The following is a 23,721-nucleotide window of genomic DNA, read 5'->3' on the forward strand; positions in this document are numbered from 1 at the left end:
TCTCTTTTCAAAATTATAGAATCTTGGCACATGACTTTAAGAAAAGTTGTGACACACAAAAGATCATTTTAGATCCCACCAAAAAGTACGACTTTGATTTAATCTTTTAGAGAAAAAAAACTGTATCAAATAAAATTGTAAACGCTTTTAAAAAAAAATTATAAGATCGAACTCCGAAACATAGGTAGGTGTTTTTAATTTTTTAAATTGAATTTTCTACCGTTGGTAGAGTTAGTGGATATCAATAAAACTATAGCCAAACCACGCCGAAATAAATTACATCCATTTTAGAATACAAAATCAGCCCCTCAGGCAGATGCATACGTGGCGCCGAATCATTGGCTCAAGTTTTGGATATTCTATTTAGTGCTACACATTACAAGATATAGAGGATCTCATATTCACGTGTTTGAGACAGGTGGATTCAACTTCGGCACGTGATTAAATCCAAATATTAAATAATGAATTTATGAGTGAGCATTTCGAAAAATATAAGTGATGATGGTTGTTGTATTGATCAAAGGCTAAAGCCCAATTAATTCGTGGTAAAACGTGAAAATAATCATTGTTAATTTGTTAGTGATGTATTAATAATATAATATTTTTATCAAAATTTCCATGATTAATATTATAAATGCATCTACCGTCTTAATGATTTTTTCAAGACATAAATGCCCTTGCTGAAATCCTCAAAGTAACCTTCATCACAAAAATTTCCTCTCCTTCTTGCTTTATCCTTCCTCTTCTAACCCTTCATAACCTTAATAAAATTTAACAAGAGAGTTATGCTTTTCAAAAATGAATAATTAAATAATCACATCCAATGATATTGCAAGCCCACAAGCATTATTTTTATACATATATTATTTTTATTTTTTTATCACATTTTTTAGGTTGAAAGGAGGCGTGGCGAATATGGTTCGAAAGTTCTAAGGTCAAACATTTTATGGTTGTCGAATCTTGTACCTTTGAACACTCTTAATGATGTTTAATGAATACTTTTAAGGGTATTCAATTGTATATTTTCATACGCTCTTTATGATGTATAGTCATATCATTTTTTATACTTTTAACAAAAATAATTAAATTATCAAATTTAGCTAAAATATGCAACACAGAAGGGTCGGAGATCTCAACCATGTCCGACCTTCCAAAATTGAGCATCAAGGTTCCAAAATTTTTCTTTCCTCCATTAAAATGACAAAATTTCATTATTTCTTACTTTTAAATCACATCAATATTTTTCTTAATTATTTTTTCTACTTATATATATATATATATATATATATATATATAACCGTGTAAGAAAAAAAAAAGGAGAAAATATTAAAAGATTTTTTACTTCATTATCCTTGAGGGTATGTTTAGCTTCAAGAAAGTGTTAAGGGAAAAAAATATATATAGAATGTTTGGCTATACTAAAAGATAAATAAATAAAAAGAAAATATAATTAATAGTGTATTTGACAATGATTTTAAAAAGCATTTTTAATATTTTTTATATTTGAAAATTTTTATCTTTTAAATATAAGAAAGACTAAAAATATTTCTTAAAATCATTATTAAATGCACTTTAAAATTAGTTAAAAACTAATGTATTTTTAAATATTAAAATAAATAAAATGAGTTTAAAATTATATATAAAAATAATTTATTTGTTTTAAAATTATTTTTTTATTTTATTCCTTCTAATTTTAATCTCGATTTTCTTTTTTATATTTTTATTTAAATTTATAAATTTTGAGGAAATAAAGAGGAGTTGTGTTTGCTTCTTGAAATGTAAAAGGAAAAATGCTAAGAGAAAATGATTTTCTATGTTTGGTTTATAATAAAAAAAAAATTAAATATAATTAAAATTAGTTAAATTTTACATATTTTTAAATTAATTAATTTTGATTTTTAATAACATTGCTTTTCTTTCCATAATATTTTTTAGAAATCAAACAATATAAAAAAAAATCATTTTCCTTTATTATACCTTCTTATATATATAGAATGAACACGTGGTATATCACGTGGTACAAAATTTAAACCAAAGCTGACCCAATTTATCCGGGACACGTGGCCCAACCACGTGGAGAATATATTCACGTGGAAATTAAAAAATGATTAATGAAAGATTGGTTGGTTTTCCTTTAATCAGCCAACGGGTCCAACTCGAAACGATGAGACCAATTTTTATAAGCTTATAAATATTCCCCATGTTTCTGTAACTTTCTTCTGAAATTGCGAAAGTTTCTAGCCGCCATTTGACTCAACACCGCCCTCTAATCTCAGACATGGCGTCCTCGCCGTTTTTCCACTCATCTCTCACGCCGAAACCCAGGCCCTCGGTAATAAGGCCTGGAGGCAACGGTCGCTATTTGCCCATAATTAAATGCACCTCATCCACTTTCGATCCTTCCACGCCCGCGGCGAAACATCGGCGGCCGGCGGTGGAGAACATCCGCGAAGAAGCGCGGCGGATTCGGTCAGCAGATGCGGCGGCGGCGGGGCAGCAGTTCTCGGCCAAATACGTGCCGTTCAACGCCGGGCCGGACTCTTCGGAGTCGTACTCGCTGGACGAGGTGGTGTACCGGTCACGCTCCGGCGGGCTTCTGGACGTGGAGCACGACATGCAGGCGCTGAAGAGGTTCGACGGCGAGTACTGGCGGGCGCTGTTCGACTCGCGCGTGGGGAAGACGACGTGGCCGTACGGCTCCGGCGTGTGGTCGAAGAAGGAGTGGGTGTTGCCGGAGATCGACAGCGACGATATCGTCAGCGCCTTCGAAGGCAATTCCAACCTCTTCTGGGCTGAGCGTTTCGGCAAACAGTTTCTGGGCATGAACGATTTGTGGGTAAAGCACTGCGGCATTAGCCACACGGGCAGCTTCAAGGACCTGGGCATGACGGTTCTAGTCAGCCAAGTGAACCGCCTCCGCAAAATGAATAGCCCCGTCGTCGGTGTCGGCTGCGCTTCCACCGGAGACACCTCCGCCGCGCTCTCCGCCTACTGCGCCTCCGCAGGCATCCCCTCAATAGTCTTCCTCCCCGCAAACCGAATTTCAATTGCCCAGCTCGTCCAGCCCATTGCCAATGGCGCCTTTGTGTTGAGTATAGACACTGATTTTGATGGGTGCATGAAGCTGATTCGTGAAGTGACTTCTGAACTACCCATATATTTAGCCAATTCTTTGAATAGTTTGAGGCTGGAGGGCCAGAAAACAGCAGCAATCGAGATTCTGCAGCAGTTCGATTGGGAAGTACCGGATTGGGTTATAGTTCCAGGAGGTAATCTCGGAAACATATACGCTTTCTACAAAGGATTCAAAATGTGCCATGAGTTGGGGCTTGTTGATCGGATTCCAAGGCTTGTGTGTGCTCAAGCTGCAAATGCCAATCCTCTCTATCAGTATTACAAGTCAGGGTGGACTGAGTTCAAGCCAGTGAAGGCCAATTCGACTTTCGCCTCTGCTATCCAGATTGGAGACCCGGTTTCCATCGATAGAGCTGAGTTTGCTCTCAAGAATTCAAATGGTATCGTCGAGGAAGCAACTGAGGAAGAGTTGATGGATGCCATGGCAAATGCAGATTCCACTGGCATGTTCATTTGTCCTCACACCGGCGTGGCGCTGGCTGCATTGATTAAGCTGAGGAACAGCGGGGTAATAGGACCCACCGACCGGACGGTGGTGGTAAGCACGGCACATGGGCTGAAGTTTACGCAATCCAAGGTTGACTATCACTCGAAAAAGATCCCGGATTTGGCCTGCAGATTCGCCAACCCGCCAGTGGAAGTGAAGGCAGATTTCGGGGCAGTAATAGATGTTCTGAAGAAGCATTTGTCGAGTAAAACTCGGAAGCATTAGGCGAGAATGGCCGGGCTAGGAATTATATTTGTATGTTGTGTTATGGATTCCACGTTTTGATAATTGATATGTATTTTCCTCTTTGCAGAATAGAAACACTTGTGTAGAAACTGGCTGTAATATGCGTTCAAAATTTTGTGATGACAATAAATTTTCTTTTCGATCCTCCCACCCCCTGTTGAAGTGAGCTCGATCCTTTATGCACTTTTTGTACTAGTTGAAAGGAAAGAAATCTTGGGTCTCCTCATTCTTTGAGTATTTTTTGGACAAGTTGATAGACAAAAAATCTTAAAGCGTTCCAAAGTCTCTTTCCCTAGTGACAAAGGTCCGATTCGTTTTGATTAATTTTATTGGTTAAGTGAGATCTCACTAAGGGAGATCAATTTTTTTATGTTATCTCTCTCGCTCTCTATGGCAAAGCAGTATGATTCTCTCATTATATACGTCGGTCATGTATAATTTTAGAACAAGTAGGTAGAAATTGAATAATGAACGTGGAAAAGTGAATTGAATCATACATTTAGGCCAACTTAATAGGGGTTGGTGCGAGGATATGCCATCTAGAATGAGGATTAATCCTTCAGGACGTTCCCCATATGTGTTTTTATTGGGTTTAACTTAACAGCATAAGTAACAAGATTTTCTCAGACACCAAACAAGACAAGGAAAAAAGAAATGCAAATAAAAGCCCGAAGAACTCAACTGGTTACTAACCATATGCCACAACAATAGCTGTTTATGTAATCAATAATTTAGAGAGGCTAATCAAGATGAATCAGGACAACCTATGTTGAAGGACCGGTCAAGTATTTGATTAAAAAATCCTGCCACGAGGATGAGTATAACAAAGATTTAGATACAAGAACCAAGCATTTTCTTGAGATAAAATAGGTTAAGGCATCCTACACTAGCTTTTCCCGATAAATTCTGGAAGCTTTAAAAAGAAAGAGGGGGGAAAACCTGAAATGAAGACCAGTCATCAATGTTCTCTGACCCAACAGTCCACCATCTTTAGGAGTAATCGTACAGTGATATACTCTTGTCATCTGATACACTTGCAAGTCGACCAGCCCGAACACCAGCTCCCCCTGGTGGACGGAATGCCACGCCCCACACCTGGTCAGCATGGTTGCTCATTGTCTGCACAGCGGCCCTCATGTTAAGGTCCCAGAGTCTTACAGTCTTGTCACTTGAACCTGTGGCAATTGCTGCCCCATCTGGACTCACATCCACACTCAACACCCAGCTTGCATGACCTGACATGGCTCCAATCAGGCTCTTTCCCTCAGCATCATACATGTGCACATGGCCATCATCTGAGGCCGAAAAGAGTACCCTAGGATCAACAGGGGAATACACGAGAGATCGCACGGGCATGTAGTGACCTTCCAGGTGATGAAGGAATTTGGCACGGTTTACATCAAATATAGAAATGGTGCCGTCCATTGAGCCACAAGCCAGTCGTCTCCCATCAGGACTCCATGCAACTGAAAGGACAAATTTCTTGTTGCCACCTCTATCGGTTGGCTTAGAGCTTTCTGGACGAGGTATGGCCAGGGTGTCAATCAGTTTCCATGTGGCAGTGTCCCAGAGTTTGATTGATGCACTACTCCCACCTGCAACTGCTAGAATAGAACCCTGGAGAAAATTTGATTGCTCGTTTAGTTTGGGATAAATAACAAAAAAGATTGAACTTATTCTTCGAAGTTTGGCCGCACAAAATTGGCCCCATGCAGGATCCAAATACAGAACTTCGGTTTACAAGACTGACACTCTACCACTGAGCTGTAGGGGCTTCTTGTCTTTGTAATAGCTAGCTTATTTCAAACACAACCATACAAGTCATACACAAGGCAAAACAAGAAAATTTAGGCATATGGTTTCACAAGTACATGCTTCATTGATGTAGAACAGCAGAACCAATTTTTTTTATTCCTTTTCAAGGAAGAAAAAAATATGGGTAAGAAGGGAATTGACAAGAAGAGAAAAAGTAATTAGATGACAAAATATAATAAAGTAGGAAGAGAAAGAACTGCGAGTTGTCTGAAAATTCTGAATATGGGAAAAATGAAAAAAAAGGACTTCTGCTCTCGTACATCAAATTGCTTCAACTGTCCTACATCACTTGGTGAATTCATTCAACTATCCTATAACACTGGGTGAATTTGTATTACAGAAAGAGCTTCTTCATAAGATGAAAAATGAAATAAAATAGAACTAAAGAGCTCATGATTGGGAACTCACATAATATGAGATTAAATAATGGAAAAAGACGAGTTACTATATAAATCAGCCTTCCAACAGGCTGTTCAAAAAGGTCTCACAGTACACATCTAAAACCAGCAGTTGCCAGTTGGCTTGGCAGACACAGGCATTGATGTGCTTTTGGGTTAAAAAAATTTATGTGAGTGTTGAGCTTGAAGCCACAACTTAAAAGAAATTTGATGCAACTAAGCTAGCAGACCAGGAATGATTTCTTATAATGCAACTTTGAAATAGTATAAGTGCACACAAGCACAAATGCTATAAGTTCAAATGCAAAGGCAACCATCCATATAAGTAAATAAAAGAGAATTTGAGATACCCACTCTTTTGCCAGAAAGACAGATTTACAAGCAAAGAATATCTCGACTATAAGTTAATAAAACTTTACTGCAGGCTTTAGCAATGTAACCTTCCTATATTGTTGAAGAACATCCATGCAGGTCAGTTATCTGGGACATTGAATTCTGCCTGTAAGTCATTGCATGCAAAAAAAAACTGAGTATGCAGGGGAATATCAACTAAATTATACTTTTATTATATGACTTGTCCCAATACAGAAGCATTTCTTGTCAGAGTTCTGTGACCTATCTTTTGGAACGTTCTAAACAAAACTTGCTCCCAAAATGTAAAAGAAAAACATAAAACAGAATCTTCTTATTGGCAATCAATCCAGCAACAGATTATTTTTCTATTATCTGTCTCCTTGAATTACAGTAGTTTATCTTTTTTATAGCAACAGGAATACACATGAGCAAATTTCACCGTGACAATGGTGGAGGAAAGTGAAACTAGATTCAGAGAGCACCGACACTGACAAAAGTTTTTCCAAATGTGACCTTGTAGGCAAGGGAAAGAACTTAATGTAGGGTGTATAAGGAGCAAAAAGAAAGCAGGACTGCCAATATTGAGCAGTTCCTTATTTTGAGAAATGCTCTGAGCATCAAATTTGGGGACTGGGAAGTTGTTTTTATTCTAAATGTTGTTAAACAGGGTTATTTGAATTAGCATCATTATGAGGGGAAAAATGAAGCAGAAATAATCAATGGGTGTTTTTAAGGAGGACAGATTTTGATACATAAGATGTAAAAAAATGAGAAACCAGAGATAAGCTCTCTGTTGAACTTTCAACAAACATTCCATTTGAACAAAATGGCAAATGGAGTAATCTCCTCATTCAAGCTCATAAATGAATTGTTGTTCAATCATAATTCGAACAAAAGCTAATTACCATCTTAGTAGCCATAGATTTATTTTTCTAACTAAATGTATAGAGCACAAGCAGGAGATAATAAACATCTTCTCTGCAGTCTTCAGTAGGCAAAGAGAAACTAGAATTCCAATCCAAATATCTTTGCTCTATTGACATCACATAGATCAGAGACCAAAACAACCACCTAATCAGCAATTTCTGGAGAACAGAATTCAAAAAGAAAAAGAGAGTTATTCAAACCATCCATTTTCACCCCTCCATCTGCTTTCCAATAAGCTATTGCCCACATTTCAATTACAACACAATCAGGACAGGTTCACCACCAGTCCCCCACTGCCCAACACGACAGCATCTGAGAGCAACCCTTTTCCCGTGGACTTCCCGTGGACTTCCCGTGGACTTCCCGTGGACACCCCCTTTGACAAGTGCAACCACACAGTTGTCAGTTTTGCTTTTGTTGAACTATGACCATCACAACAAAGCTTACTCCAGCTTGCATCACAGCAAACCTCCTTATCAATCTCTACTAGGAGAATTAGAGTTCTTTACTAGGAATGAGTAGCCTAATCCCTTAAACACAGCCAAACCACCCAACCCTGCTTGTTGAAACCCTTCCAAAATCAGAAGTCCCTTCTCGCATCTACAAAGCAAAAACCTACCTGCTTGGTCGCTTCTCATCTGCATTTTGAACCAATCCCCCTTTTTCTTTCAACTCTCCAAGGAAACGCTTTTTCTCTTCAAATTTGCAATAAAGGTCCAAAGATTCTAGTAATCACTCCACAGCCCTTTTGTCATTCTGATCCACCTAGAATAGCCTCTTCCTCTTTCCACAGTCCTTACTTCCACTCTTCCTTTCAGCTTTCCAGATTCAATCTAAAAAGCCTGTGTGTTCAGAGCTAACAACTTCCTTTCACCTTTCAGTTTTTTCTTGCTTAGTCCTACATCCTCTTCTCACCACATAAAATAGTAGAATGAAGAAGATTTATGACATACTTGTCTTTATCTGTACTGGTAAATTCCTTAATCTTAGTTGGCTAGGAAAAAAAGATAGTAATCAATGTGGCCTTGTCTGGAATAGGACAACTTCAGAACCCATCACCTGTTGATTGTTCAGTGTCTTAATTGAAGATAATTATAAAAACTTCGCTTTCATTTGCTTCTATCTGTCACCTTGAACTACAGTAGTTTATATTTTTATAAAAACTGGAATATACTGGACCAAGTTTGTGATAAGGATGGGTGAAGTGAAACTAGATTCTAAGAGCATAGACAAATATTTTTTTTTTTTTTTTTCAAATGTGATCTTGCAGGCAAGGGGAAAACTCAATTTTATGGAGCAAAAAAGAAGGAATACCAATATTGAACTATTCTTTATTTGGACTCTGGAGAAATGTTTTGAACATAAAAACTAGAGAACAGGCATATGAAACTGGGAGGTTTGTTTTTATTCTAGATGTTGGAGTTAGACAGGGTTATTTGGATTACCATCATTATGAGTGAAAAAGTTCTAGCAAAGATAATCCTTGGGTAATTTTAAGGAGAGTTAACATGGGTAAGTAGGAAGCACAAAAATGAGAGTGTGGAGATAAGCTCTTTGTGGAACTTTAAAAGAAAATACCAATTCAACATTTCCTAAAAATAGCTTGCTATGCTAAGCAATATAAGTTGGAAGCTAGGATGCGCAACAAAGGCAACAGTTTGAAAGAAAGGAAGCTTTGTATTGCACTAGAACTCTTTAAAATGCTAGGAAGCTCTCAACCGCTTGGTGCCTTGGCCAAATGAGGCTATCCCCTATTTATATCTAGAACCTACACAGTTTCCCTAATACTCTAGAATTCTCTTAAATATCCTAAACAAGTCTTATGTACAGGCTATGTAAAAGATGACTTTGGAACTCTCTAGAATAGCCCACACACTTTCCCTGTCTTCCGCCTTTGTGTAGAGATGTGCGGATATCTCCAGGCTTCTTTGAAATCTCCCACACCCCTTCACTAACAAGTGTAGATTGCTTCAGGATGTTTTAGAAGCTTCCTCCTCCTCTAAGGGAGGTCATTTGAACAGTTGTAACACAAAGAAAAAGAAAGAAAGAAAGAAAGAAAGAAAGAAAATTTTATGTTTTTATTCTGTTTTTCTCAGCAACCAAAACATGGTAAAGCAACAAAATCAACAGTGACAGTATCTAATCATCCGTGGAATCAAACAGAAGACAATTGCAAATCACAAAAACATTAAACAAAAGAGAAAAATAAAAGGAGTGAAATCAAGTAAGTATAAAAACTCTCCCCTTTTCAAATCCTTGGCTTAATGATAAACGTATCAGTGAAAGATAATTTAAAAAAAAACACCAACAACAACTTCAACTATTTTTCACAGCAATCAACCAGATCATTAAACAAAAATATCAACAACAGCAACAACTCAATTCCACAAAAATTCACAGACAAAAACAACTTCAACTCACAAACCACATATTACAAGAAAACTGCAGCAATGTTCAGAGCAGCCTCACCTTAGGATCAAACTGCATTTGCCACACTTCAGAGGGAGGAGCTTCCAGAGTGGCAATTGTAGCATTGGTATCGACATCAAAAACGCGAACGAAGCTGTCCAACGAAGCGGAGGCGGCGATGATGCCAGATGGGTGAGCAGCAACGGCGACAACGCCGAGGCAGTGGCCAGTGTTGTTTTGCTGCAGGACGAGCTCGTCAGGCATCCAGAGCTTCACGGTCTCGTCGAGAGAGCCAGTGAGGAGGAGCGCCGGTCGGGATTCGGTGGCCGGAACCCATGCGGCGGCCCACACCGATTCGTCATGAGCGTTTTCGATGGATTTCAGGCCGGCGAGTTTCATGGCTTGGTGGGTTTTGGATTTCTGAACAAAACCCTAGAAAATTGTTCTTTCTTCTTTGGAGGTTTTGGAATCGTTTTGTTTATGCATTGGTGACTGGGATTTTGATTTTTGGAAACAATTGTATTTTTCTAATCTAACTCTTTCATGATTAACCCATTTTTTTACGAAAAAGTTATTTATCATTTCAAATATTTAAATGCATATCAGAAGAAAATAGTTATTTTTATGGGAAAAGAAGAGAATATTTTTATTAAAATAAGATAAAAAATAATAAATTTTTAAATTTTTAAAATTAAATTTTTAATGATATTTTTAATCCAATAATTATTTTTTTAAGAATATCCTAATTTCTAATATAAATATCTTTTATTGTTTCAAATATTTATACATACATTTTAAAATAAAATATTATTTATAATTAACACCCATAGAAATGTTCAAAGATTACATTTTCAATAATACTTTTAACTAAATAATTTTTTTTTCTTTTTGTTTTTTGAATAGAAGTCTTTTTACAATTTATTGATTTTTGCTTTTTATTTTCCATTTTTGACATGTTAATTCTCTTGTAAAAAAGTTTTTTTAAATAGCAATATAGATTAAATACCTTCTTATTTCCATTCCAAATCCAAGCGGGATTGGATAAGTCCCTTCTAACCCTTTCTAATTTTAATTTACTATCTAATAAATATTATTTTATTCAAAATAAAAGAGGTTTATAATAAAATTTCAAATTTACGAGAGTTAGATTTATTTAATCAAAATTTTATGAGAAGTAAATGAAATTAACCCTTAAACAAATTATTTTTATTAAACTTTTATAATTTTTTTTAAAAAAAATCACTTAAAAAATGATCAAAATGAAAAAAATAAATTAAAATCAAAATCATATAATTTGAGATGCAAGTGGTATGATGTCCCAATCCACTCCACGTTTTAAAAACAAAACATTTGTAGACATATCTAGAGCTGATTAAATATCTTACCACACTCATGTTGTCAAGATGCCTCAAAATATGGGCCCAGTTATATTCCCCATCTACATAATCTAATTTTTTTTATAAAAAAAATGTAATTTTCTTTCTATTCTAATATTGTAATATGATGAAATGTTTCATAATATATTTTTTTGAAATATTTTTAATGAAAATATTTTTTTATAAGTGTTCAAAATTTTAGATATGATTTTTAAATTAAAAAAATTATTTAAAAATACATTTTAGACTAAAAAATATTTTCTAAAACTACTACCACGTGAATGAACTTTAAATAATATCAAAAACTACTTCATAAACTATAATATATCCTCTTATTTCAACTCAAATGCATTTGATGTGCATTAATATCATGTAGGTGAACATTAGGGTTTGTTAAAAAACATTTTCAAAACCAAGATTTTTTATAATAATTTTTAAAACAAATTCCGAATTATTTTTAAAAATATAATTTTGTTTAAGAAATCATTCTGAAAAATTATTTTTCTCAATTCTATCTTCATAAAAATATTATACTTATGTATAATATAAAAAAATTAAATATTTTTTATTTTTAAAATAATCTATAAAAGACACCTGGTCAAAATAAAATTCAATAATTTTGGGGGTTGGGGCCAAACCAAGAAACTTCTCTTTATTATCTCCTACTCCAACAGTCTGGCCTACATTCATGACAATGGCAAAGTGCACAAGTCTTCCATCTAAAGCATATACTGGATGAGATGCTTCTTCCTTATAAATCCCCCACTACCAACCATTGGTACCTCCATTTTGACCCACTTCTCCCTAGGATTTACATCAGGTACGTGAATATTGTTCGAACCCAGTCCAATACAACATGAGCTAGAAGGGAGTAAAAACATTTAAAGGCACTCCAGGGACTAAAGATTTTATAATACCATCAAACCATTGAAATCTGAAATCAGGTTGTTCGGGGGTTCTCCAAGAGGGGAACAAAAACCACAATCAGAGTCCATCCCCAGTACATCAAATATATTTGCCACACTCCAAACATCAATATCTTACAATACCACCAAGCCATTCAAATCTGAAAAAAATTCAATGCACCCATCATCTACCGAGGTGGTCTCCAAGAGGGGAACAAAAACCACAGTCAGAGCCACTCCCCACTAAATCATATTCACCGACAAATATCTATATAATTATATTTATATACTCTATTATGTAGAGAAATTAATTTTTCTTTCTTTTTTTTTTTTTTTGGTGTTTGTGTACGTGAGCAGAAATCAAATCAGCCCAAAAAATTTAAAAAAAAATTGTGGGCCAATTATGAGGTGTGGGTTGGGTTTGGGCTTGGGTCAGGGGTAAGGCCCACGTTTTTTCTCTCCCTCAATGAATTGATTTTCTCGAGTCTCCACTCGCCTCGGAGTCGTGCGATGAATGTATCCGCCTTGACGTTTACGTCTGGGCTTGGGCAGAACGTGGCCCCGATCGCATCTCCACCGTCCATTGCGCTCTTGTTTGATGAGAGATCAACGTCATCCAGCTCCGGAGAGCTGCACCGAGAGCTATGAGTGCTCCTTATTCTAACAAAATCTCCCCGGACGACGTACTTCAGCTCCGGCATCCGGAAAGGTGGTGGCGGGGGCGGCATCGGAATGAGAGGCGACTGGCCACCGCTGTTCACATTGTCGTCCCTGTTGTAGAAAGAACTCTTTCTAGCGGGCAGTGGCGGCTTGCCGGCGGCTCTCCGGCGGGATGTGTCGGGAGGTGGAGGAGGCGGTGGAGTTGGTGGCGCCGGTGGAATGTGAGTTTTCCGCTTCGATGATCGTGGTGGAGGTGGTCGTGGAGGAGGCGGAGGAGGTGGTGGTGGTGCTGAGACGGAATGGATTCTCTTGCTTTTGCTTCCTTTTCTGAATAGATTGTGGAGCATAGACGGAGGCGGAGGAGGTGGTGGAGGCGGCGGTGGAGTTGGTGTTGTCGCTGAAGGAGGAGATTGTACTGCGTTTTCGTGTATATTCTTTGTTCTCTGCTTCTTCTTCTTCCTCGTTTGATTGTACAGTGACACAAAAACCGTCGCTATATCCTTCGTCGCACCACCCATTCTTCTTGCACTCTTTCTACTCTTCTGCTCCGGAAGATGACCTCCTGGCACTCGCGGCGGAGGAGGCGGAGGGGGAGGGGGAGGTGGAGCAGGCGGAGATCGGCTCTTCTTGAATTGATCAGCGTCACTGTTACTCAACTTCTCTTTGCGCGCAACAGTTTCATAACTTCGTCTAGGTTTCCGCTGAACAATTGGCGGAGGAGGTGGTGGTGGAGGCGGGGGCGTGCGAGGAGGCGCCGGTGAAGGCGAGGGAGAAGAACGAACCGCGAAAGTATCAACCGGTATGACCTTCACCTCAGAATCATCCCGCTCGAGTTCACTCCTCCGGTGACGACGAACATAATCCGACGACGCCGGAGATCGATAGTTATTCACTTCAAAATCATCAAAGAACCGCCGCCGATCATCGCCGGCGCCCCACAACGACTCCTGCCTCAGATCTGGATACGAGCTACTGCTCCTCCTCAACCGGACTGAACCGGACTGAATCGGTGGATCATAGATCTTCCGATCCGAAAACTCAAACAAACTATGCGAAATCGATTCATGACTCTTCCCCATAACGACCGAACCACTGGAACCATGATTCTCCAGAACGTCGTCGTTTTTCTCATCATTTTTCCTCGCGAAAACACCACACAGAATCGCAAACAACACAAGGAGAACATTGAGCGAGTCCCAGCTCTTCCTCACGGAGTTGGGTCTCAGAAACTGAGAAGTGAAGTTGAGAAACGAAGGCACCGCAAAGAAAACAACAATCATGGCCAAAATGGGCAGGAGAATGATCAAGACGGCGGGGTTGAGGAGAGGAGAAGGCCGCCGACGACGGTATATGGAGGTGGACGGTGGCGGTGATGGCCAGAAGGATGGCGAGTCTCCATCTCCTTCCATGGGTTTGGCCTGTTTGGGTCTGGCGTTAGAGAGAGAGTGCGTGAAGTTAAGCTGAGGACGAAGACATGGATACTACGGTGTCAAATGATGGCACATTTCTGAAAGCTTTAAAAAGCAAAATGATTTATAAATACAGATTGATGTTTTTTAAAAACATTCAAATTAAATTTTGATAAAACAGTGCTCTCAAAATTAGTTCAAGAATGTGAATCCATTATTCCATATGCTGTACTGAAAATGACATGGGCTGATAGCTGATAATACAATAATTTTTTTGCAAGAAAGAAACATGTTTTTTGAAAGTGTTCTCTTTAATTGTTTTATCAAATTTGTTTAATAATATATAATGTCACTTTTTTTATTTAATAAAACTTATAAAATCAACAAGTTTTCACGTCTTCTTAATTCCAAATGCTCATCAAGATAAATTACTCTAATTTTTATATTCAAATAAATTCTTATTTTAAGTTGAGAATGACTAAATAAAAAATAAATAAAAAATGAATATATTTTGTGGAAGATGATGTTGGGCTTAAAGAGTGAGACCCACAGATAATGTTGTGCAAGTTGGTTAGGTGTTCATCATAGCTTTGCCATAAATGCAAAAAAATTGATGGAAAGCACAAGGGTTCTTCCATCTTTCCAAGGCCTTTCTTTTGTGGATCAAGAAAATTAATTGCCCCCAAAGTAATGCAAGAAAAATGGAAGCCATTCCCATTTAATGGACTTTTTCTCCCCTATTTTTATTCCAATTTTTTAATCTATGTGATTTTTTTCTTCATTTATTCTATATATATATATATATATATATATATATATATATATGTTTGAAGTAATGTTGTGATACGTCACATAGATATAAAAAAAAATTATTGATAGTATAAACTCTTTTAATTCTATAGATATGTTATAAAACCGATAAAGCCCCTCAATTTAAATCAAATAATATCTCTATGATCGAGTGTGATTAATTATAAAATCTTCAACCTTAAGGATTTTGTTTGACGTATTGGATTAAAATCAGAATAAACAATATTTGTACGTCTTTACAAATATAATTTTTATATTATGCCAACATTTTTTTTTAAGTAATATCATTTTTGTATTATATCTAATTATTAAATAGTTCATTCAATTCAAAATTTGTATATGATAAATTTAAAGGTATCAAATTTATTTATATATTTATTGTATGAATTATTTTATGAAAGATCCTAATAAAATGATGTTTATAATTTATCATTCTCCTTTAAACAATCAACCAATGTATTTTTTCTCTTTAATGACATCCATAAATAATATGGTCTTGTTTTTTTTCAAAAACAAATATTCTTTTTTATGGATGTTGGACTTGAAACCTCTTTAACATGTTTGGTGATAACATCAATCAAAAAAATTATTTTATTTTATTTTTTGGATAAAGATTATTACCCATTTGCCCCTTAAATGGGCCCAAAAAAAAGATATTTTGAAAAATGTGTTTTGGTTCTTTGAATTACAAATCTCTTTTAGGGTTTGGTCCCTTGGAGGCATCCATGAGGAAGGCCGGGGGGTGGGCCAGATGTAGTCCACACAACAAAGATGAAAGAAGGACACACTACCCCTACAAGGTCACAACAGAAATTTCAGACCATTATTTATTTATTTAATTATTTAAAATTAATTAGGAGCGTGGGAGTAATGATTGAAACCCTTAACCTTTACACCAAAAACATGTTATTATGTCCCACACACTATAATAAATTAAAAAACACTCTTTTCACTATTCACTAATCATTATTTTTACTATACTAAAAGTAAAAGGCACACGAGGCTTGATTCAATTCTCCACTTTCCCCCCATTTTTCACATTCCTCCACCCAAATTATGTAAATATTTATTTATTTATTTATTTTTTAAAAATCATTTTACAAGTTTAAGGATGGGTTGCTTCTTGTGATTTTGATAAAATTACATTTGTTGGTTATATTTGTGTTAGAAGTGTTTTTATGAAAAATTTATAAATATTTAAATTTAATAGTGCATTTGATACTGATTTTAAAAAGTATTTTTGATATTTTTAATGTTTAAAAATTTTAATTTTTTAAATATTAAAAATATTTTCTAAAATTATTATTAAATACATTCTTAATTAAAAGAAAAGTGATTTTTGAAGAATAATATTATTATACATGACTTGAAATCCCATGTTTCAAATGGTTTAGTAAAAAAAAAAAAAAAAAAAAAAAAAGAGATATTGGGCTCAATAAAAAAACATTTGAAAATTTATATTCGCATTCATGAAAGTTGTTTCTACATTCACCCTATTTAGATATCCATTTAAAATTTTAAAAGTTGTAAATGCACCCACTTTACATTTTTAGAACGATTTTAAAAATCTTTGAAATTCATTTGACAAAAATCTTGTGGTAAAAATAGTTGAAAAATAATTAGGATTAATTCACAAGTGATTTAAAAGTAAGAAATTGTGAAAAAACACAATAAAAATGAGAGAAAAAAAAAAGAACTCATCTCATGGTATTAGGACTTGAAAAATTATATACCGTAGCAAAGTTTGGTTCTAAAATTTCAAACAATAAAGAGTTGCCCAAAAGTACAATTCCAAACATTCTTAAAATTTAAAAAAATACGATGCAACATTTCACGCCAAACACTATTCACGACATTTCCTTCTTATAACTCAAAAATAATACTAAAAAATATGAAATATATATATATATAAAAAAACATACCTCCCCACTTGTAACATCATTAAAGATGATTAGTTATTTATACATTAGTTATAGATACAATTTTCTTACTAAATCATGATAAAGTCACAAAAAGAGTAAGATGGAAGAAAAGAAAAACAATTTAATGTGTTTATGTGATTAACGGTAATTTAGGGATTTTAGAAAATGATATATTTTTTTCATCTTTAATAAATTCGTTAAAAATTGTGAATGTGGATACAAATATAATTTTTTTAAAATATTTTTATTAAAAATATCGAGATATATATCTTTATTTATTTATTTATTTATATTTCATGGCACTTTAATCCTTAAAATTTAACTACACACATTATCATCCACTCAAAATTAGATTTGGGTAGTCGCGCAACCTTACCATTTTCCCATATAACCATCCCACGTATGTAGAAAATAAAAAAATATCTCGTTCCAAGTCTCTCCAATCACTAGTGTCCCCCTCCCTAGCCGACAGCCCAAATATCTAGGTGTTGAATTCTCTTAAGGTACTTAGACTTAGAGGCAAATATTTTAAGCTTCTACTTGTCCCACACACAATCTATATATATTTATAAGGGAATGTTGCTTACGGCTGTCACAAGGTTCATACGCGTGTTGCGAATGCCTTCAATTTGTTTTCATTTTCTTCTTTCCTCGCCTTCAACTTCAAGTAGGGTCTTCTTCCTTGAGGAGAAAAGAGACAGGTCGAGAGATTGCAGCCATATGAGGGCCATTGCAAGCTGTTTTGTTTGGTTTCTTCCATGGGAGTTCAGAGGAGAACACCATCAACCAATACTATGATTACGTTATAAAATAAAGGTGTTTTGACGAAACACTCAAATGGGGAACTTTTATAGGATATGCTTAGGTTGGAACTTGGAAATATACTCTCCATTATGTACGATATTAAGTTATTTGCTCATTAAGTTTATTTGATTAGAGTATCATTGAAAACCCGATTTTGAAAATTTAACCTTTTATTATTATTATTTTTGTCTTATTTTGATAAAAATATTCTAATTTTTTTCTTCTAAACGTATGTAAATACTTGAAATGATAAAGGGCATTAATGTAAAAATTATTTATTATTCTAGTAAAAATATGAGTATAGTTAAATTTACAAATATAAAGATTATTTAATCTCTTTCAATCAATTAATTTTTAAAAATATATCGTAACATATTTCTAATAACTATTTCATTTACACTTGTCTTTTATCTTGAATTTATAGTTTTTCGAAAGTCTTCACTCGTGTTTATGCATTGTCATGATACATTCAAAATTTAATATTTTACCCTCAAACTTGTCAAAGAACAATATTTTATCTCTCAATTACAAACCTTTTATTATTTTTTTTTATAGTCTAATTTTGAATGTGGAAATTTTCAAACAATTTGAAATATAATAACTATGAGTTTTGAAAAGAGATGATGTAAAAGTTTACGAAATGATGAAAACCTTTTTTGGAAGAATAGTGTATGGGATGGAAACTTCATTTGATAGCACAAGAAAACTTATTTTATTTCCTAATCGAATGACTTCAGTATTTAATATATAATTCATAATATTTTATTTTAAAAATAATTTTATATGTACAGTTGATCTTTTATTCAATTTTTTTTAATTTTGAATAATTTTTTTATATTTTTCATTATTTTTTATAATTTTTTACCTGTCCACGTAGAAATTTTCATTTATATTTTTGTAGTATGAAAATATTAATATTTCGATCAATAAGAAAAAATTAATTTTCATTTTCAAGTTATTTTATATTCAAATAAAATTTTTATAGTACTAAAAATTATCATTTGAAGCTGCTTCAGATTTCAATTTGGCAGCACTTGGGCTGGGAAGAAGCTAGGCCCATTATTGAAGCCCAGGGTTTTGTAGACCATATGGATGATGGATCCGAAAACAAAACCCTAGAATATTCCTTAAACCCAATAAAGTTGCAGGGTTCGGTCATCTCTCTACACAGAAGAAAGGAGGAGAGAGAGATGGTGTGGTTTCAGTGTGAGGACTGCGGAGAGAACCTGAAAAAGCCAAAATTGCCCAACCACTTCAGGATCTGTTCAGCAAACAAGGTCTTTTTTATTTCTCCCAAACCCTAACGTGAAATCCGTAAACATTGTTTTGATTTTATTAGTAGTAATTGTTTTGGAATGTCTGTGATTTGAGTAGTTGTCCTGCATTGATTGTGGAGAAACATTTGGGCAGCAAAGTGTTCAGGGCCACACGCAGTGTATTACTGAAGCGGTTCGTTTCTCATTTCTTGTTTATGATTTATTTGATTGAGCTTAAATTCAATCCGTTTTACTCTGTTTGGTTGATGGGAAAATTGAGGGGAAGAAAAGAAACCGGGGTTCGGTCTGAAATGTCATTTGTTGATTAAGGGGAGGAAACTTGTTTTTCAGGCCTCAAATAAGGAAAAATATTAGATTTGAAGTTTTAATTTCGTTTGGATTCGATCTTTATCTTCTGCTGCTTACTTTCATTGCAACTCAGCTTGATTATTTGATTGTTGAAAGTTTGATATGATGAATTGGATGAAGAAATTTGAATGATCGTATTTTCAGGAAAAATATGGCCCCAAGGGACAAGGGAAAGCTTTGAATGGTACCCCAGCAAAGGGCAAAAGTGATTCAAAGCAAAGGCCTGAAGTTGATATAACTGTTGGGTTATCTGAACGTCCTCCATGGTTTTGTAGGTATGCTCAAATTATTTAGACTTTCCTTTTGCCCAATTTTTGGTGTGGATTCTCCTCTTTACCAACAAAAGAAATATACCATGTGAAATTTCCATTGGAATACTAGTTCTCTTTCATTGCAATGATAAAATAATTTTATGTAGGTCCCTGCTGAAAGGTTGATAATTGGGCCTTGGGATTAGGCTGTATTGGAATAAAAAGGAAAATCTTTGGTCAGGTGGGGTTGAGTTGTTTGAGCGTAGCACAGAATAAAGTATTGACTATGGGACTTCTTTTAAGGAAAATAGTTCCCCGGGCTCCCAAGTATTTGCTTATCAAATGAATTTGAGTGTATAATAAGTTTATACAGTGATTTATCACTAGTAGCTAAAAGCATGTAAGTCTAATTGTAACCTAAAGGCTGAAGTTTTCTCCTTTAGGTCTTTATTAAAGACTCATCTGTCATGCATAACGTGTTTCTCTATTGGGCATTTGAGACTTTATTTTATTGCCCTCCTAGAATTCCACCGTGCACTGGATCGGTGTCTAATAAGTTTGCAATCAACTCTAGATACAGCTGTTATGCAACAGCATATGAGGCATATGTTGTAATGATTCTTAAAGTAATGCCATTATAGGTCCGTCAATGATCAGTAGGCCATGAGTCCGTCATCCTACTTGGAATCGAGATTCTCATTGCTGACTAAGAGGAGAAGAAACAAGTTCTTGTCAAGATATTGCTTTTAAGTGTTTTTGTTTTTCCCCTAATTCCATGAATGGATCTCATTTGTTTTCGTCAATATTTATGTTCATTTGCAGTCTTTGCAATACAAAGGCTACTAGTAAGCAAGCACTACTACTCCATGCTGATGGGAAGAAGCACCGAGCTAAAGCGAGAGCCTTTCATGCTGCTAATGAACCTAAGCAGAAAGAAGAATCCACTCAAAATGGGAATGTTTCAACAGAAAACATTTCAAAGGATGAATCAATTGGCAATAAAAACGTCGAGGAGACAAAGATGCAAGATCCACCTCAAATGGCCACTGTTCATGACAGCTTAGAGACTGAAAATGAAAATTTGGCATCAAAGAAGAAAAGAAAACTTGATGCATCTGATAACAATGGTGATAGGAAAAAGGTTGGAGGTGATGCTTCAGGTGAATTAGGCAATGGTGAAGTGATTCAGGTTGAAAGGGCAGAAGCAGAGGAAACAGTACTACAGGTGAAGAAAGCGAAGCATGATGTATCCAAAGAACCAAGCTCTATGAAAGAAGATACCAAAAAGAAAATAAAGTGGAAGAAGTTGATCACTTCAGCCTTGAAATCCGTAAGTTGTTCCAATGCTGCCAAATGATATCACTTCTTGCCTCCATTTTAATTTGTTTAAAATTGTGTTTTTTTTTTTGTTACAAAAGTTTGCTTGCCTATTCCTACATATGTTAGATGAAACCAAAAATATCGATGGCCTGGAAATGAGGTCCCTTTTTCATCCCCGTAAATGATGTGTTTAACATATGACTTTCTATCATATTTGTTATTCTCTATTTGAAGTTATTTATTTCTTGGTAACTTCTATGCATGTGTACAGAATCCAGATGGGGTTCTTAAGATGAGGAAGTTGCGAAAACTTGTTATAAAGGCACTTGAGGAATCTGGCATTACAGATGATGAAACCCAACTAAGTGAGAAGCTTGAGCACAAGGTGAGTCACCATGTCGACTTGGGTGTGTTCTTGTCTTATTGCAATGAATGATGAAAATGTATATGATGAATTCATATATTTCACGCTGCAGATTAATTCAAGCTCCAGATTCACAGTTGATAACAAGTATGTCCGTCTGGCAGCCAAAGATTGAGAGTTCTGGATACTAGCATCTGTTATCGCACTCGTTCTCCTTAGCAGGCATTCATTTATGGTCCTCTTTTTGATCAAATTTCAATTTTGGGGTATCTTTATTTTGTATTCAGCATTGAGAATTGGGAGTTTTTGGAGCCTCCCCTATGATTTTGTACTGGAAGAAAATTTTGGGAACATTACTAGACCATATACTATGAGGAAATGAAACTCTTTGATGTGATTTTATGGCCGAAGACAAGCTACTCGAATCTACCATGGCAGAAAAGGGGAAAGGGAGCGAAATTTCCTGTTACCTAGGGCTGGGTGAATTGACAGTCAAAACGAGATCCTCAAATTATTATTTTTCATTCGGATTTTTTACAGTTTCAATAATGAGTAAACGCCCCACCTGCAATTATGATCACTCACACGGTTTGAACATAGGATTGGTTTTTAAAAACAGGAGGAAAATAATTTTTTTTTATATCTATAAAAAAAAAATAAAAATTGAACATAATATCATTCCAATATTGATGCCATAAATTATGAAATATGATATTTCTTTAAATAAAATTCTACTTGATAAATAAAATTTTTTAATTTTAAAAAACACTTTAAAACTCAAAAGACAGTTTAATTAAGACTAAAAAGTCATGGAATTCAATGATATTAGTAATTTATAGACAAAAATTTATTTTAAATGTCTAAGTTAATTTCTTCTTTATATATATGTTACAAATTTTTTATTAAGCAAATAAACTTCAAATTAAGCAATACTTAATGCATTAGACGCATTAATGAGTTTACTAATTTTTAAAAGTAATTTAAAACTTAAATAATGACCAATTAATACCAAAAATTGGTTTATAATGACTTTATTGTTTCTCTTTTATATAAAATCATTATTTTCTAATTTTTTTCGCGGAGCAAATGAACTCTAAATTAATCAAGACTAACCTTGTTAGATTCATTATTACGTCTAGTAATTTTTAAAAATGATTTAAAACTCAAATAATGAACTAATTAATACAAAAAATTTATGGATAAAAATTGATTTAGAACAACTCTATTGTTTATCTTCTACATAAAATCCTTATTTTTTACTAAGCAAATGAACTCCAATTAAACAAGACTTGATGCATTGAATTCATTAACGAGTCTAGTAATTTTTAAAAATAACTTAAAACTCAAATAATGATCCAATCAATACAAAAAAATTTATGATAAAAAAATTGGTGTAAAATAACTTTATTATTTTTCTTCTACATAGAATAACTATTTTCTAATTTTTTTTACCCAAACAAATAAGCTCTGAATTAAACAAGGCTTAATATATTAAATTCATTAACAAGTTTGTTAATTTTAAAAAATGATATGAAACTCAAATAATAAACTCACTAATACTAAAAATTTATGGATAAAAATTTATTTATAATGGTTCTATTTTTTTGGCATATAATTATATTTTTATAAATTTTCTCACTATAAAAATAAATAAGTGATAATTTGTATTAAATTTATTAACGAGTTTAACAATTTTTAAAAATAATTTATTAATGGGTTTAACAAAATAATTTTGAATTTAGGTAAAGAAGATTATAAATTAAGTAAGATATAATTAATAATTTAAATTCTTTAATGAGTTTTAAAAATTTTAAAATAAAAAGCTTATATAATTAAATGCAGATTAAATCAAAACATTATAAATATATTACGTGAAATGAAAATTTTGACTCCTTTTAAAAAGTTAAACTTTATTCATTATTCATTTCAAATAAAATATTGTTAAAAATTATCATTTTAAATTACTATTATTCATTTTTAATAACATCCTCATGTATATAACATATATTAATTTTTTTTTATAAAAAAATATAATTTATGATTTTATTATAATATTATTATTCATATTTTACTAAAAATTATTTTTTAATTTATTTGTAATTACAAAACTATTTTCATTTTTAATAACATCTGAATTAAATTTAATTTATATTATATAAATTGAATTTTCAATATTTTTTTTAAAATAAAACAAAAAGGAAATATTTTAAAAGACAACTTATCCAACTAAGATTTTTATTTTTTTATTTTTAAAAATTGTTTTTAAAAACAACTTGCTAAACACCTTTATTTTTATAAAATAATAAATACCTTAAAAATGGTGACACTCACTCTGAAAGTATGATGCATGGGACATATTCACTCTGAATTAATTTCAATGTGATCTCATTATTGTATTGCAAGTTGTATGTTGTGTATTAGAAGCATTACCAAAATTGCATAATGGAGTGGAAGCAATCATTTACCAATCCATACCCTCTTCTTGAAATGACAATAGAGTTTGA

The 23,721-nt window shown here is 34.1% G+C and overlaps 4 protein-coding genes across 4 annotated transcripts; 2 read left to right on the forward strand and 2 right to left on the reverse strand.

Annotated features, from left to right (window-relative positions):
• Positions 1 to 1,967: 1,967 nt before the first annotated feature.
• On the forward strand, positions 1,968 to 4,015 carry LOC100266217 (threonine synthase, chloroplastic). The gene has a single exon (XM_002279006.5). It carries the CDS (start codon positions 2,279 to 2,281, stop codon positions 3,845 to 3,847), a length of 1,569 nt encoding a protein of 522 aa, XP_002279042.1. The 5' UTR covers positions 1,968 to 2,278; the 3' UTR covers positions 3,848 to 4,015.
• Positions 4,016 to 4,635: 620 nt separating this feature from the next.
• On the reverse strand, positions 4,636 to 10,330 carry LOC100257752 (WD repeat-containing protein VIP3). The gene is made up of 2 exons (XM_002280687.4): positions 9,832 to 10,330; positions 4,636 to 5,485 (listed from the first exon to the last, which is right to left on the reverse strand). Exons 1-2 carry the CDS (start codon positions 10,168 to 10,170, stop codon positions 4,859 to 4,861), a joined length of 966 nt encoding a protein of 321 aa, XP_002280723.1. The 5' UTR covers positions 10,171 to 10,330; the 3' UTR covers positions 4,636 to 4,858.
• A 1,689-nt stretch (positions 10,331 to 12,019) lies between these two features.
• Positions 12,020 to 14,357, reverse strand: LOC100261010 (formin-like protein 13). Its single transcript, XM_002279025.4, has one exon. The coding sequence runs from the start codon at positions 14,119 to 14,121 to the stop codon at positions 12,454 to 12,456; it is 1,668 nt and encodes a 555-aa protein (XP_002279061.1). The 5' UTR covers positions 14,122 to 14,357; the 3' UTR covers positions 12,020 to 12,453.
• A 4,334-nt stretch (positions 14,358 to 18,691) lies between these two features.
• LOC100252615 (UBP1-associated proteins 1C) lies at positions 18,692 to 21,614 on the forward strand. The gene is made up of 6 exons (XM_002280731.5): positions 18,692 to 18,934; positions 19,032 to 19,106; positions 19,427 to 19,557; positions 20,356 to 20,863; positions 21,125 to 21,238; positions 21,330 to 21,614. The coding sequence occupies exons 1-6, from the start codon at positions 18,746 to 18,748 to the stop codon at positions 21,390 to 21,392; spliced, it is 1,080 nt and encodes a 359-aa protein (XP_002280767.2). The 5' UTR covers positions 18,692 to 18,745; the 3' UTR covers positions 21,393 to 21,614.
• Positions 21,615 to 23,721: the final 2,107 nt, after the last annotated feature.

The sequence above is a fragment of the Vitis vinifera genome, chromosome 11 (genome assembly GCF_030704535.1).
Source record: "Vitis vinifera cultivar Pinot Noir 40024 chromosome 11, ASM3070453v1".
NCBI classification, from domain to species: Eukaryota; Viridiplantae; Streptophyta; class Magnoliopsida; order Vitales; family Vitaceae; genus Vitis; species Vitis vinifera.